Below are 15,218 nucleotides of genomic sequence, written 5' to 3'. Positions count from 1 at the left end.
GCGCATACCCTGAAGAGTCGCACTCCTGGCGGAAGTTGTTGAGACTTTCTCCCACCCTCGCCGGTAGCTTGCCAGTGGGCGTGTCCCACGCCCTTCCGGGCCGTGCGGGGTGACCGAGGGCCGTGATCCAGTGTGGTGAGGGCGGTGGGTCCCCGCCATGCCCCGGTATTATGAGGACAAGCCGGAGGGCGGCGCGTGTGCGGGCGTGAAGGAGGATCTGGGTGCATGTCTGCTGCAGTCTGCCTGTGTGCTCCAGGTAGCGGATCTGGGTGGCAGAGCTCAGTCAAGACTGGCTCCATGATGGCCTGCGAGGGGAGGTCACGTCGAGGGTAGAGGTCGCGCGTCCGCTCCTGACTTTGGACAGGTCTCTTGAGCTCGCATCCCCAGTTCTTACTGGTGTTAAGTGGGAGATAACTTACTACCCACCTAAGGATTTTGTAAACCTTCAGCCAGCTCTGTTCAGGAAGCGATCCCTGAGTGCTGGCACGCGCCACCAGAGACTCCCACTCTAAGGGCAGCTGCCAAGGCCTGTGCCTGCGCCGCATGGCTACTTGATCTGTGGTGGAGAGTTTTGGTTCCTTGGCTTCTAGAATATGGAAGTATCTCATGGTGTGCCATAGTTTCTCTCTGCCGATCTTTAACCTATCTTAAACCTATAGCATTGCATTCTGGGAGGAATTCAACATAAGCCTTTATACTATGTGCTGCCTTGGGAAACAGGCGAGGAATGAGAAGGGCTCAGAGAAACGTAGGGTATGAACTCAGATGATCACAACGTACCTTCCAGTGGGGGATAGTGAGGAGAAAGGGGAGTGGGGAGAAGGTTCAGAACTTTCTCAAAAATAGACTTCTTAAGATTTTATGACTCTTGGAAAACCAGAAAAGTTGAAACTTCCAGAGGGAACTCAGTATGGTTTTCCCATTACTGACCTTGACCTCAGAAGAGCAAGGCCTCTTGCCCGCTGACTCATCTCTCCAGCCCCTCCACCTTATTACTTGAGATAGCATGTCAGTGGACCTAATTGGCTAGCCTAACCAGATCTGCTTGGCTCCACTCCCATTCTGGGATAAACGACTTCTGCCACCATGCCCAGCTCTTTATGTGGGTGCTGAACTGGGAGCTCTCATGCACAGCAAGCATTTTCTTTACTTAGCCACTTTGCCAGCCCCTCCCTATTAACATTTATATACAGAGTTTAGTACTAACACTAAAAGGTCTTTATTTTAACACATCCAATTCATGGTTCTCATCCATAGGAAGGCTTATACAAACATTGACGATATGTCCTAAAAATCTTAGGCTCTGGGGGCTGGAAAATAGATGGCTCAGTGGTTAAGAGCACTTGTTGCTCTTACAGAGGGTCAGGATTTGGTCCTAGCAGCCATAAGGTGGTGCACAATCATCTATCCTCCAGTTCCTCCTGGTAGCCTCTTTGACATCCATAGGCACCAGGTCTGTATGTAGTGCATGTTTGTACATGCAGGCAAACACTCATAAAATTAAATTTCAAAGCAGACTCAAAATACTTACTTATTTGATAATCTTTACATTTGCTTTTCTTTAATCACCAAGGTTAATAAAAAGGAATTAAGAATTTTCTTAAGTCAACTTTAAAAAAAAAAACTACTTTCAGAAGAACAGTTGTCTGTGCTTTGTGGGACAGTCTTTCAGACATTCACATTGGTTTGTATATCACAGGAAGGAAAATCCCCACGGCAGTGTTTGAAGGAAGGCAACTGTAGAGCTTTGCAGTATTCCTTTTTTGAATGTAAAAGATCAATGGTAAGTGATGAACCATTTCAAAAGCTTATGTTACCTATACATAGAATTAAATGTGAATGATTTAATGGTCATACATCAGTTGTAGTGATATGGTTTGGATAATGGTGTGGGGACTCCAGTGATGAACATAGAGCAAGCATACCATGTTATCCTGTAGAGCAGCTGGCCCTCATGGTTTCCTGAAAGCTGGAGGATGAGGTCTCAGCAAGTCCTAAATAGGAAGAGCTGACCTCATGAATTCAGGTCATTGGCAGTTGCACACAAGCCTAGCAGGCTGAGGACAGCGTTGGCACTTCTGTCTTACACGGCCAGGAAGAAGTGTCAGTGCTTGAGTTTTGGCGTGAAAGATGGTGGCAGGAGGTCCCCAAATGACATCACTGGTGCCTGGGCAATATGCTACCATTCCACGACTTGAAAGATCTATACAGGTCTTTAGGATGGAAACAGGCTTTTCAAGGGGGAAAAAAATGTGAAGCAGAAATGTGAGCTTTCCTTGAAAGAGGCGCACCCTTGAGTCTGAGCCTATGTCTGCTGGCTTTGGGACTACACTGAGAGCTCATCGCCTGTGTTCATAAAGAAACAGAGGGTGCAGAGGTTCAGCACGAAGGAGACCGAAACCCAATATGGCTGCTGTGTCTCCTGGGTGACAGCTCTCCACCCTAGTCCTGCCACTTACGGAGGGCCTCCCCGTGCAGTTTTCTTGTCTTCCCTTGTGTTTTGTCAGCTATGTAAAATGCAAGCTTTTAGGCTTGTGAGGAATTTGAAAGTGTGGTCCAAACACTGGGAAAGCATAAAAATTAGTAGAGGAGTTAAAGAGTTCTGCTGTGTCATTGCATAAATGACAATAAGCTGCCTGAAATCTCTTACCTAGAGCTCAGTCTTTCTGTTTCATTTTCTTTTATTACTACTTCTTTCTTTTCCTCTTTCTCTTCCTCTTCCTCTTTTCTGGCTGTTCCTCCTCCTCTTCTTTTTTCTTTCTTTTTGAGATAAGGTCTCACTGTGTATATCTGGCTGGCCTAGAACTCACTCTGTAAACCAGGCCAGCCTCAAGCTCAGAGACTCACAGGCCTTTGCTTCCCAGGTGCTAGTGTTAAAGGCGTGTGCTGCCACATCTAGCAGTGTGTAACACAGACTGACTTGGAACTTGTGAGTCTCCTGCCTTCATCTCCTCAGTGACTCCTATGGGCACGCATTCATTCTCCTTCATAAAGCATTTTTTTAATATATATTTTATCACACTTTATCTGTCTTCTGAGTAATTATTTTTTAATAGATTCTTTTCTCATACAGTTTCCCCTCCCCCTACTCCTTCCAACTACCCCCCTCCCACCTCTTCTCCCTTCCAGATCTACTTCTTTTCTGTTGCTCATTAGGCTTCTAAGAGATAGCAACCAAACACGACAAGATAAAATATAATAAGATGAAGTAAAAACTTTCATATTGAAGTTGGACACAGCAACCCAACAGGAGGAAAAGAATCCCAAGAGCAAGCAGAAGAGCCAGGGCCCCACTCCTTCTCACAGACAGGAGTCTCCCATAAAACACTAAGCTCATAGCTAGAATCTGTGTACAGAGGACATAATGTAGGCCCTGTGCGTGCTGCTTCAGTCTCTGTGAGGTCATATGCACAAAGGGAACCAGAGGCAGCCTCTCTGATGACAACTGGGTAAGGCATTAAGCTAGGAGTAGAGCAGAAAATCATTAGAAATCAGTTGTTGTGTGTTTTGTTTTTACCAGTCATGTCTGATTTTACCTTAGGTCTTTGGGCTCTCTAGTCTGGTTTTTAGTTACCCAAGCAGCATTGGGCATGGGTTCCTTCTTGTGCAGTGGGTCTAAGTCAAATAAGATTTGGCTATTCCCACAATTTCTAGGCCACCATTGCACTAACATATTTTGCAGGCAGGACAGATTTTAGGTTGAAAGATTTGTGGCTGGATTGGTGTCCATGTTTCTCTTTGGTAGCTTGCAGAGTATTTTCCTGCCCCAAAGAGACTAGAATGTAGGGATGAAGGCTTTGTGTGGGCACCAGCTCAAATTCTCCATGTTCAGTGAGTTGTATGGATGTTGTCCTCTGCTATCAGTTTGTGGAGAGCAACCCTTTATCTTGGCATCAGCCTGGGTTGTTAGGGGATTTCCATGGGGACCTTCTTGGCCAACAACCCAATTGAGTGTAACTCGACCTGCCACTGGAAGCCTTGCCTAACTAGAAGATATGGTCAATTGGGACTCCATAGCCCCCATTACTAGGAGTCCCCATTGGGATCACCTTCATGGATTCCAGGAAGTTTCCAGTACACTAGGATTCCACACCATCCCTCAAAGTCTCCCCCCAGTTCCAGCTTCTCTTCCCTGACCTTTCTCACTCACTCCCTATCTTGCCTTGATGTAAACTGCCTTTATTATGTTTAGATTATATCCCTTGTATCCTTGATCTTTCCAAGACTTTCATCAGAGGCCTTTTCATGCCTTTGTTATCCCAGTTTGTTTATATGGTGGATAAGAGTTATTGATTTTTATATATTGAAACATCCCTGCATCCCTGGAATGAAGCCTATCTGATGATCATGGTGGATGTTCTTTTTAATGTGTTCTTGGATTTGGTTTCCAAGTATTTCATCAAGAAACTGCATCTATGTGCATAAGGGAAATGAGTTTGTAGTTTTCTTTGTAGAGTATGTGGTATCAGGGTAACTGTGTCCTCAGAAAATGAATCGGGCAATATTCCTTCTGTTGCTGCACCCCTCCAAATTGGAAAATCTAAATGAAATGGATAATTAGGGTAAATAGTACCTACTGAGAAAATTATCCATTTCATTTAGGTTTTTCAATTTGGAGGAGTGCAGGTTCTTATGTCCTTACGATTCTCTGGACTGACTCCGTGTCCTTTGTTATGTCCCCTTTTCATTTATGATTTTGTTAATTTTGATGTTCTCTCTCTCTGCCAGTAGTTTGCCCATGAGTTTGTCTATCTTATTGATTTTCTCAAAGAACTCTTCGTTTCAATTTTATTGATTTCAGCCCTTAGTTTGGTTATTTCTTGGCTTCTACTCTTGGATATGCTTATTTTTTTGTTTAGAGCTTTCAGGTGTGTTGTTAAGTTACTAATATGAGGTCTTTCTCTGTTTTGTTTTGTTTTAATATAGGCACTTTGTTCTGTAAACTTTGCTATTATTATTGCTTTCATTGTGCTCCACATTGTTCTAGATGCTGCCCTTTTTTCCAGTGTGTATTTTTGGCTCCTTTAACCAGAGACTTGTGTCAGGGTCTTCAATTTGATTCCATTGCTTTTATGCCAATACAATGCTTTGTACCAATTATGTCATTAGGTTTGGGTATGCTGTGTATTCATTTCATTGAATTCTAAAAGTCTCTATTTCTGATTTGATCCATTTTTCATTCAGTAGAGAGTTGTTCAGTTTCCATGAATTTGTAGACTTTTTGTTGTTTGTTGTTGTTAACATCCAGCTTTAATATGCAGTGGTTTGAGAGGAGTTATTTTAATTTTCTTGTTTCTGCTGAGACTTGATCTTTGACCAAGTATGTAGTCAATTTTGGAGAAAGTTCTATGAGGCTCTGAGAAGCAGCTATATTCTTTTGTGTTTGGGCAAAATGTTCTGTAAATCTCTGTTAAATCCATTTTGGTTTATAATGTCTCTTAGCTTCAGGGTTTCTCTGTTTAGGTTTTTCTGAATGACCTGTCCATTGATGAGAGTCTATATTGAAGTCTTCCTCTATCAGTGTCTGAGGTTTAGTATGGGATTTAAGCAATTGCCATGGACTGGACTCAGTTGGTCCCTCAACCCTCGGGAGAATCAGGTTCCCAGTACCCAGGTGGGCAAGGAGTTGGTGGGGTAACAAACAGACACTAACACAAGGGAGGGCTGGGTCTGAGTGTAATTTCTCAAAGCGAGCATCAGACTTATATTACGGAAGAAAACAAGGAGTTAAGTGTACATTAAGGTACATTGAGGTTATCTGATACAAAATGACTCTTTACACAAAACAGAGAAATGCACACATAAAAGCTGTCAGGAACCAGGCAGTGTTTACTACTGGGATAAAAAAACAGCCCCACCTAAGGTCAGTTTATTCTAAGAAGCCAGGGCGAAGGGCTTCATGCCCTTGCCATAGTTAACCCACCTTCTCCCTAGGCCATTGTAAATCCCTGTATATGGGAGTGTTATTCTAAGTATTTACTCTAATTCCTTCTTAGACCACAACCTTCCCTCTTCCTAGGCCATTGTAAATTCCTGCACATGGGCTGTAATTCTAAGTTTACTTTATTGAACTAGCCCTGAGATTTCTAGTTCTTTTCCAGTAAATTGTAATGACTAAGAGATGGTGGTTTCTTTCACTATCTCTCTGTCAACACTAGAGGCTTTTCATCTTAATGAGTAGTATTCTTACAAAATTCAAAGCCCAAGATTGTCTCAACGATTTCCTAGGATATTGGAACACTGGTGGAGGCTAATGTAACTTAGCTATATGTCAAATCATTCCTTGGAGGCACTTATAATAAAACAATATTGAAGGAAAGCACACAGATCCGTTCACCCACTGACGAAGGGACAAGTTTGGAGCATTTTGTGCTAAGGGATGCTGTCTTAGTCAGGGTTTCTATTCCTGCACAAATATCATGACCAAGAAGCAGTTGGGGAGGAAAGGGTTTATTCAGCTTACATTTCCACACTGCTGTTCATCACTGAAAGAAGTCAAGACTGGAACTCAAGCAGGTCAGGAAGCAGGAGCTGATGCAGAAAGCCACGTAGGGATGTTCCTTACTGGCTTGCTTTCCCTGGCTTGCTCAGCCTGCTCTCTTATAGAACCCAAGACTACCAGCCCAGAGATGGTCCCACCCACAAGGGGCCCTCCCCCCTTGATCACTAATTGAGAAAATGCCTTACAGTTGGATCTCATGGAGGCATTTCCTCAACTGAAGCTCCTTTCTCTGTGATAACTCCAGCTGTGTCAAGTTGACACAAAACTAGCCAGTACAGATGCCAAGACTCCAGGAGACTTAAGTTTCTGTGAAACTTTTTGCCTCAGGACTGTGTCCAAGCTTTTGGGCTTGCCACGCAGACTTCACTGGAGTGAGTGTGGCAAGCAATAGTAGTGTTTCTTTTAAAAACTTGGGTGCCCTCATATTTTGGGCATAGATGTTAAGAACTGAAGTGTCACCTTAGTGGATTTTTCCTTTGAAGATTATGTAGTGTCCTTCCCCATCTCTTTTGACTAATTTTTGTTTGAAGTCTATCTTATTAGATATTAAAATGGCTACACCAGCTTATTTCTTGGGTCCATTTGCTTGGTATATCTTTTTCTAACCCTTTATCCTGAGGTAGTGTCTACCCTGGATGTTGAAGTATTATATTTCTTGGGTGTAGCAGAAGTGGGGGATCCTGTTATCACATCCATTCTATTAGTCTGTGTCTTTTTATTGGGGATATTAAAAGATATCAATGACCAGTGATTGTTGATTCCTGTTACTTTGTTATTGCTATTGTTGTTTGTGGTGGTTGTGTCTGTGTTTCCTGTCGCTTGATTTTGCTGGTGTGAGATTTTCTGTTTTCATGAGTGTTGTTAACCTCCTTAGGTTGGAGTTTTCCTTCATGTCGGGCTGGATTTGTAGATAGGTATTGTTTAAATTTGACTTTATCATGGAATATCTTACTTTCTCCATCTATATTGGTTGAAAGTTTTGCTGGGTATAGTAATATGGCTGGCATCTATGGTCTCTTAGAGTCTGCAGCACATCTGTCCTGGCTCTCATGGCATTTAGAGTCTCCACTGAGAAATGAGGTATAATTTATGTATTTATTCATTTTACATCTCAGTATCAGTCCCACATCTCCTATTGTCCCCTCACCTCCCCTGAGAAGGGGGAGCCCCCTCTGGGTATCTCCCCTCATCTGGCATATCAAGTCACTGCAAGACTAGTGCATCTTCTCCCACTGAGACCAGACAGGGCATCCCAGTTAGGGAATAGAATCTATAGGCAGTCAGCAGATGCAGGGACAGTCCTGAGGACTTTTCTTTTCTGGTATTCATTTGGTGTTCTGTTTGCTTCCTGTACCTTTATAGGTACAGGTATCTCCTTTCGGTTATTTTTTCTTCTATGAATGTGTTGAAATATTTTCTGAGCCTTTGAGCTGGGATTTTTTTTTTTCTTCCTCTATTCCTGTTATTCTTAGGTTTGGTTTTTCATAGTTCTTCAGATTTCCTGGATGTTTTGTGTTAGGACTTTTTTAGATTTAACACTTTCTTTGACTGATATATCCATTTCTTCTATCTTCAGTGCCTACTATTCTCTCTTCCATTTCTTGTATCCTGTTGCCTTGATAGTTCCTGTTCAGTTACTAAATTTTTCATTTCCAGAATCCCCTCAGTTAGTGTTATCTTTGTTGCTTCTATTGCCATTTTTAGGTCTTGAAGCGTTTTGTTTCCTTCAACTATGCTTTCCTGGGTATCTTTAAGGGACTTACTCACTTCCTCTTTAGGGACCTCTGTCATCTTTATATAGCTGGTTTTGGGGTCTTTTTCTTGCGCTTCAGCTATGTTGGGCTATTTAGGGCCTGCTGTGACGGGATAGCTGGGCTCTAGAGGAGACGTAGTGCTCTGGCTGTTACTGTGTTTCTCTGCTGGCATCTAAGCATCTGGGTTTGGGGTGATTGAAGGTCTAGGTTCTGGTTTCTGGTTGGTCTTTGTTGGGTGAGTGTTGTGTTCCTTGGTTCCTGTCTCCTGTCTGGATTTTCAGACTGATGGCAATGCTGCCTGTTCTCCCGGCCTGCTCAGCGGTGTTCACTGGGAGTGAGTGCCTGCTGGTGTCGGAGGCAGGGCAGTCACAGGTGGGGGTGGGGAGGATAGGAGGGAACGGTCTGTGGGATCCACAGGAGATGTGGTCAGGGAGACAGGAAGACTGCAGCTGCTGTTCTTGTTGCAGAGCTAGGGACATCTGAGGGGTTGGGTCTTGGGGAACAGAGAGAGCTGAGAGTCTGTGGCATGACCCCTTCTGAGTAATCGTAATACTTTTGAACTTAAAATGTCAGTGACTTGGTGGATGTCGGGTAGAGGCAAGCCTTCCATCATGCTTTGACCCGAGCAGACAGTGGTTCTCCAGGCTGTGACTGTGATTCTTCCAAAGTGCCCCATGTCACACTTAGCTGTTGGAGTGCCACTGTTTGGGCATGATGGAAGCTGAGAACATGACTCTGAGCCATGTGGTCAATTCTGTTTCAGAGCACGTGTTCCAGGGAAGACCCTGTACACCATCCTAATGCGACTCTCACGTTTGAAGATTTTGTTTTGAAAATAGATCTCTTAGTCAGACCCAGTGGTACAGAGTGATGCCAGCTATCTAAAGAGACTGAGGCAGGAACACAATAGATTTAAGGCCTTCTTGGGCTATAGAGTAAATTCAAGGCCAGCCTGGACAGCTTCGTGAGACCTTATCAAAAAAGTATATGAAAAGGACAGAATGTAGCTCAGCGGTTGAGTGCCTGCCTAACATATGTATGGCCTTGGATTCAATGTATAGTATAGTATAGAAAAATAGATAATTTATGTATTTTTACAAAGGCTTACAGGTGCTTTACCTGGCTGTAGCATTAGCCACATGCTCAGCCGAGTTTCTTCTTTCATAAAGTTACTGACGACCCTTACCAGAGCTGTGCTTATTATTCCAGATGTGGTTAAATGCATGCATGCTTCTTTTCAGCTGGATGCCAGATCAAGATTCAGAGGGAGAAAAGGATATTGATAACATGCTGAACGCAAGATGAAAGTCACCCAGGATTTTCCATGGTCCTTAACAGAAAGGAACCAAACGGGAAGCACAGCAGCTGCCGCATCTCTTCCACCTCTGGGCCAGGTGTTCCTCCCAAGGACACCAGAGAAAATGGATCAGTGCTGTTTCTGAATGAGTCTGCTGGCTGAAGTCATTTATAGAAGATCCATGGGACTAAACAACTATGGGCTAAGAATGTGTCTGGGGAATTACCTAATGAAGAGATTATGTTCAAGGATGACTCTTCGATCAGATTACACAGTGTGTGAATTCAGGAGGCCATGATGAGATTGGCATAGATAGTGGCTCCTCCAACTCTTTTTTCTGTTTCTTGGTTTCAATTTTAGGCCAACCCCCTCCTCATAAAGGGGTGAAATCAGCCATAGACCACATCCTCAAGATATGGGTGGGCTCCAAAAAGGAGAGCATAGGCTGGCCCACAAGTCACACCCTGCTGAAGGACGCTGCTCCTTCCTGGGTCATATGCTTGGTGATCTTGGCTAGATCCTGGTCGCATGTACTGTGCTGACACCATGCACAATCACATAAGATAAGTTATGGGCCTCATCCCTAAACACTGGAATGCAGCAAATGGACACAACAGATGTTCACTCTAGATAACAAATGTCAATGACATGAAGTGGCTGGAAAAGTTTAGAATCCTTAACATATTATTTTGACCACTTAACACAGTAGAAAGCCATCAGGGCACTAAATCTTCAGTGTGATTCTTGCCATTGAACAGAGTGGCAATTCTATATTGTTCTGTAGTTCACTGGGGCTAAAGCAGTCAAGGACTGGAAGTTCACTTGCTATTTTAAAAGTTTTTGAAGCTATGAGGATTCCCTAGGGTGTCACTGAGGTCTGCTCTATGTACTGCCCCCACTGGGAGTAGGAGGTACTGCACCCTTGTGCTCTGTGTACTGCCCCCACTGGGAGTAGGAGGTACTGCACCCTTGTGCTCTGTGTACTGCCCCCACTGGGAGTGGGAGTATTGCACCCTTCAGTCCTGCCACCTATGTCCCAAGCTTGGTGTCTGTGTGCAGTGTGGAGGAGTGCACATTCTGCATGCTAGGAAGCTCGACCATTGAGCCACACCTTCCACTAGTGCTTCAGTTTCAACAGAGAGTGAAATGTGTTTGTATGAAATGCCTCCATTTGAGTAGATAGAGCTTTATTTGGAAAAAGTCACATGTCTCATAATTGGACTTTGACTTAGACAACCCCATGGAGTTTAGAGTGTTCGTGGAGCATGCTGCAGTCACCACTATCTACTTCCAGAACAGTCTCATCCTTTCCAGAAATGTAACCACTGGTCAGCACTCTGCCCTCTCCCTCTGGTCCAGGTCTATTAGATGAGTGGAACTATGTAGTCCTGTCTTTTCTGAGTCCTGTTACCAAATTCGACAGGTTTATTGGCATGTAGCATCAGTCTGCAGTGTAGTTCTGCTGAGTAGCATCCACAGTAGACAGACACTGTGTATTTCTCCATCGAGCAGATGAGCTCTGAGCTGTTTCTACTTTGGGGCTTTTGACTAATGCTATGAACGTTTCATTTAATACATGCCTTAGAGTTGAACTCCAAGGTCGTATCATGACGGCCTCAATTATATTTTCTACAGTGATTTTACCACATTTCATGCTGTCATGGGATCTAGGCTCCAGCACCCCTGACTTTCACAACTGCTCATATTGCTGACAGCCATTCTGCTTGTGATAAAGAGGCATCTATTGGGATCTTGGTTGCATTTCTCTAGTGTCTAATAACCTGAGCAGTTTTTCGTGTGTTCATTGGCTCTCTATGCTGCCTTTGCAGAGTGTTTTCTAGTCTGCAGTCTGGCTTCCAGTTGGGTTATCTGTTTATTTTCCTATAAGATTTTTTATTTACTGTTGGCTCAAGTCTCTTAAAGATTAATTGGCATTTTTTTCTCAACGTGTTTGTCCTTTTCAATCTCTTGCTACTCTATATAGCACAGTCTTTATTTTTATACATTCCCTTATGTGGCTTAGCCCAGGCTGGCCGGGAATCCCCAAAGCGCGAGCATTTTCAGCGCTGCACTTCCCAGAAAGCACACACCGCTGCTCTTGACTAGAGCAGTTTTCATATTGGAAAATGACAATGTCTTTTTTCTTTCACTCTAAGAAACCATTCCTAACCCAAACTTCCAGAAGCTTATAAATTTTACCTCTTACCTGTAGGCCTGTGCTCTCAAAATTATTTTACACACCTTTATTCATGACCATATTTGAAATTAGTTAAATAGAAATAATACATTTTAGTATGGCTAAGTATGTAGCTCCGTATATATTGTGTTCAGCACATTCACAGTGCAGTACAGTACAGTCTGCCTGCCGCACTGTTCTGCATCCACCTCAGGAAATGCAAGTGTGCCCATCTGAGGACTCCCAGCCACTGCCAGGTCGCCCGCCCTGCCCTGTCCTTGGCATACTCTCTCCTCATGGTAACCACCATTCTCTTTCCTGTTTCTGAATTTGAGTACCCTAAGTGCCTGGTATATGTGGACTCTTTGTTGTGTGCATGCACTTGTGTGTGTGTGTGTGTGTGTGTGTGTGAGAGAGAGAGAGAGAGTGTGTGTGTGTGTGTGTGTGCCTCCAGCGCGGAATACCATGAAGGTTCATATCATATATCGGTTTCCTTCCTTTGTAAGGACAAATGGTATTGTAGTATATGTTGTATGCATATTGTATGTATCTTGTTACCTACTCATCCAGCCGTGGGTACCTCGGTTGTTCCCACCCTGGAGCTCCTGACTATGCTGTGAACGTGTATATACAAATACCCCTAGGACCCGCTTTCAGTCTTAACATACATGTAGCAGATTGTATGTCATAGGGTACTTCTGTTTTTATTAGTAGGCATTGCCATAGTTTCCATATCAGCCACACTATTCTATGTTCTGTCCGCAGTGCACAGAGATTAGAACTGCCTATGTCCTTGTGACTTGTATGCCATTCTAGAAGTCGTTAAGATCCACCAGTGCTTCTGCTTCCTAGTTCCCTGACTGCTGGTGTGTTCTAGATGCTTGGTGGCTTTCTTTATATAGCGTTTGAAGAAATTGTTTTAGGTCTCCTCTGCCCGTTAATAGTTGACTCTGGTTGAATTTTTGGTCATCACATCTACAAAAGCATTGATTCCAAGGGAGCTGACTGTAGCTTGCCCTGGGAATTTTAGTTTTAGTTCTTAGCTTTGCCCTTTGATGCATTTTGAGTTAATCTTTGTGTGTGGTGGAAGCTCTGACTTTCTACTCTCCACATGTGCATATCTAGCTTTGCACAATGCCCTTTGGAGGGAAAACATGGCGCCATGCATGGTGGGGCCGGTTTTGAGCCCAGTCTCTCCTGACTCTGTCTGCCTTCATGCCAACGCCACTGCTTTGATTACTGGAGAATTACTATCAAAATTTGAAATCAGAAAGTGTTTGTTCTAAAATAAAAATTTGAATCTGAAAACATCTTTGTTCTGTTTCAAGATTATTTGGGGTATAACTCTTTGAGAATCTGTATTTCAGGATATACATTTTGTCTATCTCTAAAAACACAAAAGTGCTGTTGGCATTTGAATAGGGACTGCATTAACCTCCTGAGCACCTGGGTGCATTGACATCTGAACGTGATTAACTCCTCAATCAATAAGACACTTACTGGTGTCTAATCACAGCAAAACTGTCAAGTTTTCAGTGTAGTAGATTTTTCTCCTTTTTTTTCTTCTCGAGACAGGGTTTCTCTGTAGCTCTGGCTGTCCTGGAACTCACACTGTAGACCAGGCTGGCCTCGAACTCAGAAATCTGCCTGCCTCTGCCTCTCAAGTGCTGGGATTAAAGGCATGTGCCACCACTGCCCGGCAGATTTTTCTCCTCTTTGATTATTTATTCCTAAGCATCTTGTTCCTTGATGATACACTTTTGTCAGGTTTTTTTTTTTTTTTTTTACATTTGTGGGGGTTAGGGAGATATGCATGCAACTGAACACGTGGAGGAGGTCGGAGGACCGTGGGAATCAGGTCTCAGCACATGGCTTCTGGAGTCAACTCAGGCCTTCGTGCCTGGTAACAAGCACGCCCACCCACTGGTCCATCTCTTTGGCCCACTTTTCTAAATTTCATTTTCAGGTTTTTCTTTTAAGTGTTTGATTTAGATAAGTTTCATTATTAAATATAAACAGTGTAGAGGAAAGGACATAGACTGTTTCCTGTCATCAAATGACAGTCGTGTCACCTTCGTCCTTACTCCCATCATGCCTCATGTTTATAAGATGCTGTGGTGGCTAGTTTATGTCAGCTTGACCCAAGCCAAAGTCATCCGAAGAGAGGTAATCTCAACTGAAAAAAAATGTCTCCATAAGATCCAGCTGTAGGCCATTTTTTAAATTAGTGATTGATGGGGGAGGGCCTAGTCCATTGTGGATAGTGCAGTCCTTGGGCTGGTGGTCCTGAGTTCTATAAGAAAGGCTGAGGAAGCCAAGAGGAGCAAGCCAGTAAGCAGTACCCCTCCATGGCCTCTACATTCCTGTCCTGTTTGAGTTCTTGCCCTGACTGCCTTCAGTGATGAACAGCAATATGAAAGTGTAAGCCAAATAAACCCTTTCCTCCCCAACTTGCTTTTTGGTCATGATGTTTCGTGGCAGCAATAGAAACTCTAAGACAGGATACCTTCTCCCTTGCTCCCAAGGGAGACTTAACTGTGCTTCTGCTGCCACACTGTGCTCCCAAGTTTGTCCTCTCCTTTGACTTGGTGAATCTGTCCTCTTCTGTTGCATCTAAAATAACTGGTGGTTACAAGGAAAGACAGACAACATAGCACGGGCTTTGGAGGGGTTCAATAAACACTACAAATTCACCATTCATCTTTGTTTAGTAAACTGGGGGTGGGGTGGGGTGAACACATGTGTGCATGCAGAGGCCAGAGGGTGTTCTCTCCTTTTACCATGTGGATTCCAGGGTTCAAAGTCTGACTGTAAGGCTTAATGACAAGTGCTCTTACCTGCTGAGCTGTCCTGCCAGCCCCTTATCCAGTAAACTCTGAGTAGTTCCTTTATGGCAAGAACTTCACCTGTCCTTATGAATAATACAAAGGTAAACAGCAAGGCAGACCAAATATGCATGACAGATCCTTTAGAAGAATGTAAATAAGCCTTTTACAAAATACATTCACAAACATCATCAACTATTAAAAATTAAATGATGAAGCCTGGCAGTGGTGGCGCATACCTTTAATCCCAGCACTTGAGAGGCAGAGGCAGGTGGATTTCTGAGTTTGAGGCCAGCCTGGTCTATAGAGTGAGTTCCAGGACAGCCAGGGCTACACAGAGAAACCCTGTCAAAAAAACAAAAAAAGCAAAAAACCAAAAAACCAAAAATGAAATGATGAAACTATTTAAAGGACTTAAGCTTTGAAGGGAGCAGGAATTGGGAGAGGATCGTTCCAGATCGGAGGGACCAGGCTGTAGGGGATAAGGTAAGGCAGGGAGGGAAGATAAAGATCTAAGTGGTCTGATGGCATCTGCTGATAGTTGATCCTAGTTGACTTGTCTGAGTGGCCCCCAGGGTTAGTAAAACGCCACTTCTGAGTGTGTTAGGAGGACACTTTGGATATGACGGATACACAGAGGAACTGCAAAGGCGGGCCAGGAATG

The 15,218-nt window shown here is 43.6% G+C and overlaps 1 protein-coding gene across 1 annotated transcript; it reads left to right on the top strand.

The window, feature by feature from the left end:
• The first annotated feature begins 21 nt into the window (after positions 1-21).
• Coa5 (cytochrome C oxidase assembly factor 5) lies at positions 22-13,040 on the top strand. Its single transcript, NM_198006.4, has 3 exons — positions 22-256; positions 1,700-1,783; positions 9,498-13,040. The coding sequence occupies exons 1-3, from the start codon at positions 158-160 to the stop codon at positions 9,537-9,539; spliced, it is 225 nt and encodes a 74-aa protein (NP_932123.3). The 5' UTR covers positions 22-157; the 3' UTR covers positions 9,540-13,040.
• The last annotated feature ends 2,178 nt before the right edge of the window (positions 13,041-15,218 follow it).

Source organism: Mus musculus, chromosome 1 (genome assembly GCF_000001635.26).
Source record: "Mus musculus strain C57BL/6J chromosome 1, GRCm38.p6 C57BL/6J".
Classification (NCBI taxonomy): Eukaryota; Metazoa; Chordata; class Mammalia; order Rodentia; family Muridae; genus Mus; species Mus musculus.
The sequence above is the reverse complement of the archived record's forward strand: the minus strand, read 5'-3'. Positions and strand labels throughout refer to the sequence as shown.

Bases quoted from the DNA above. Each gene is read 5' to 3' on its own strand.
- Coa5 (NM_198006.4), top strand. From the start codon at position 158: ATGCCCCGGTATTATGAGGACAAGCCGGAGGGCGGCGCGTGTGCGGGC. The intron at 257-1,699 runs GTAGCGGATCTG...TGTATATCACAG, and splicing joins AGTCTGCCTGTGTGCTCCAG to GAAGGAAAATCCCCACGGCA. The intron at 1,784-9,497 runs GTAAGTGATGAA...GCTTCTTTTCAG, and splicing joins TTGAATGTAAAAGATCAATG to CTGGATGCCAGATCAAGATT.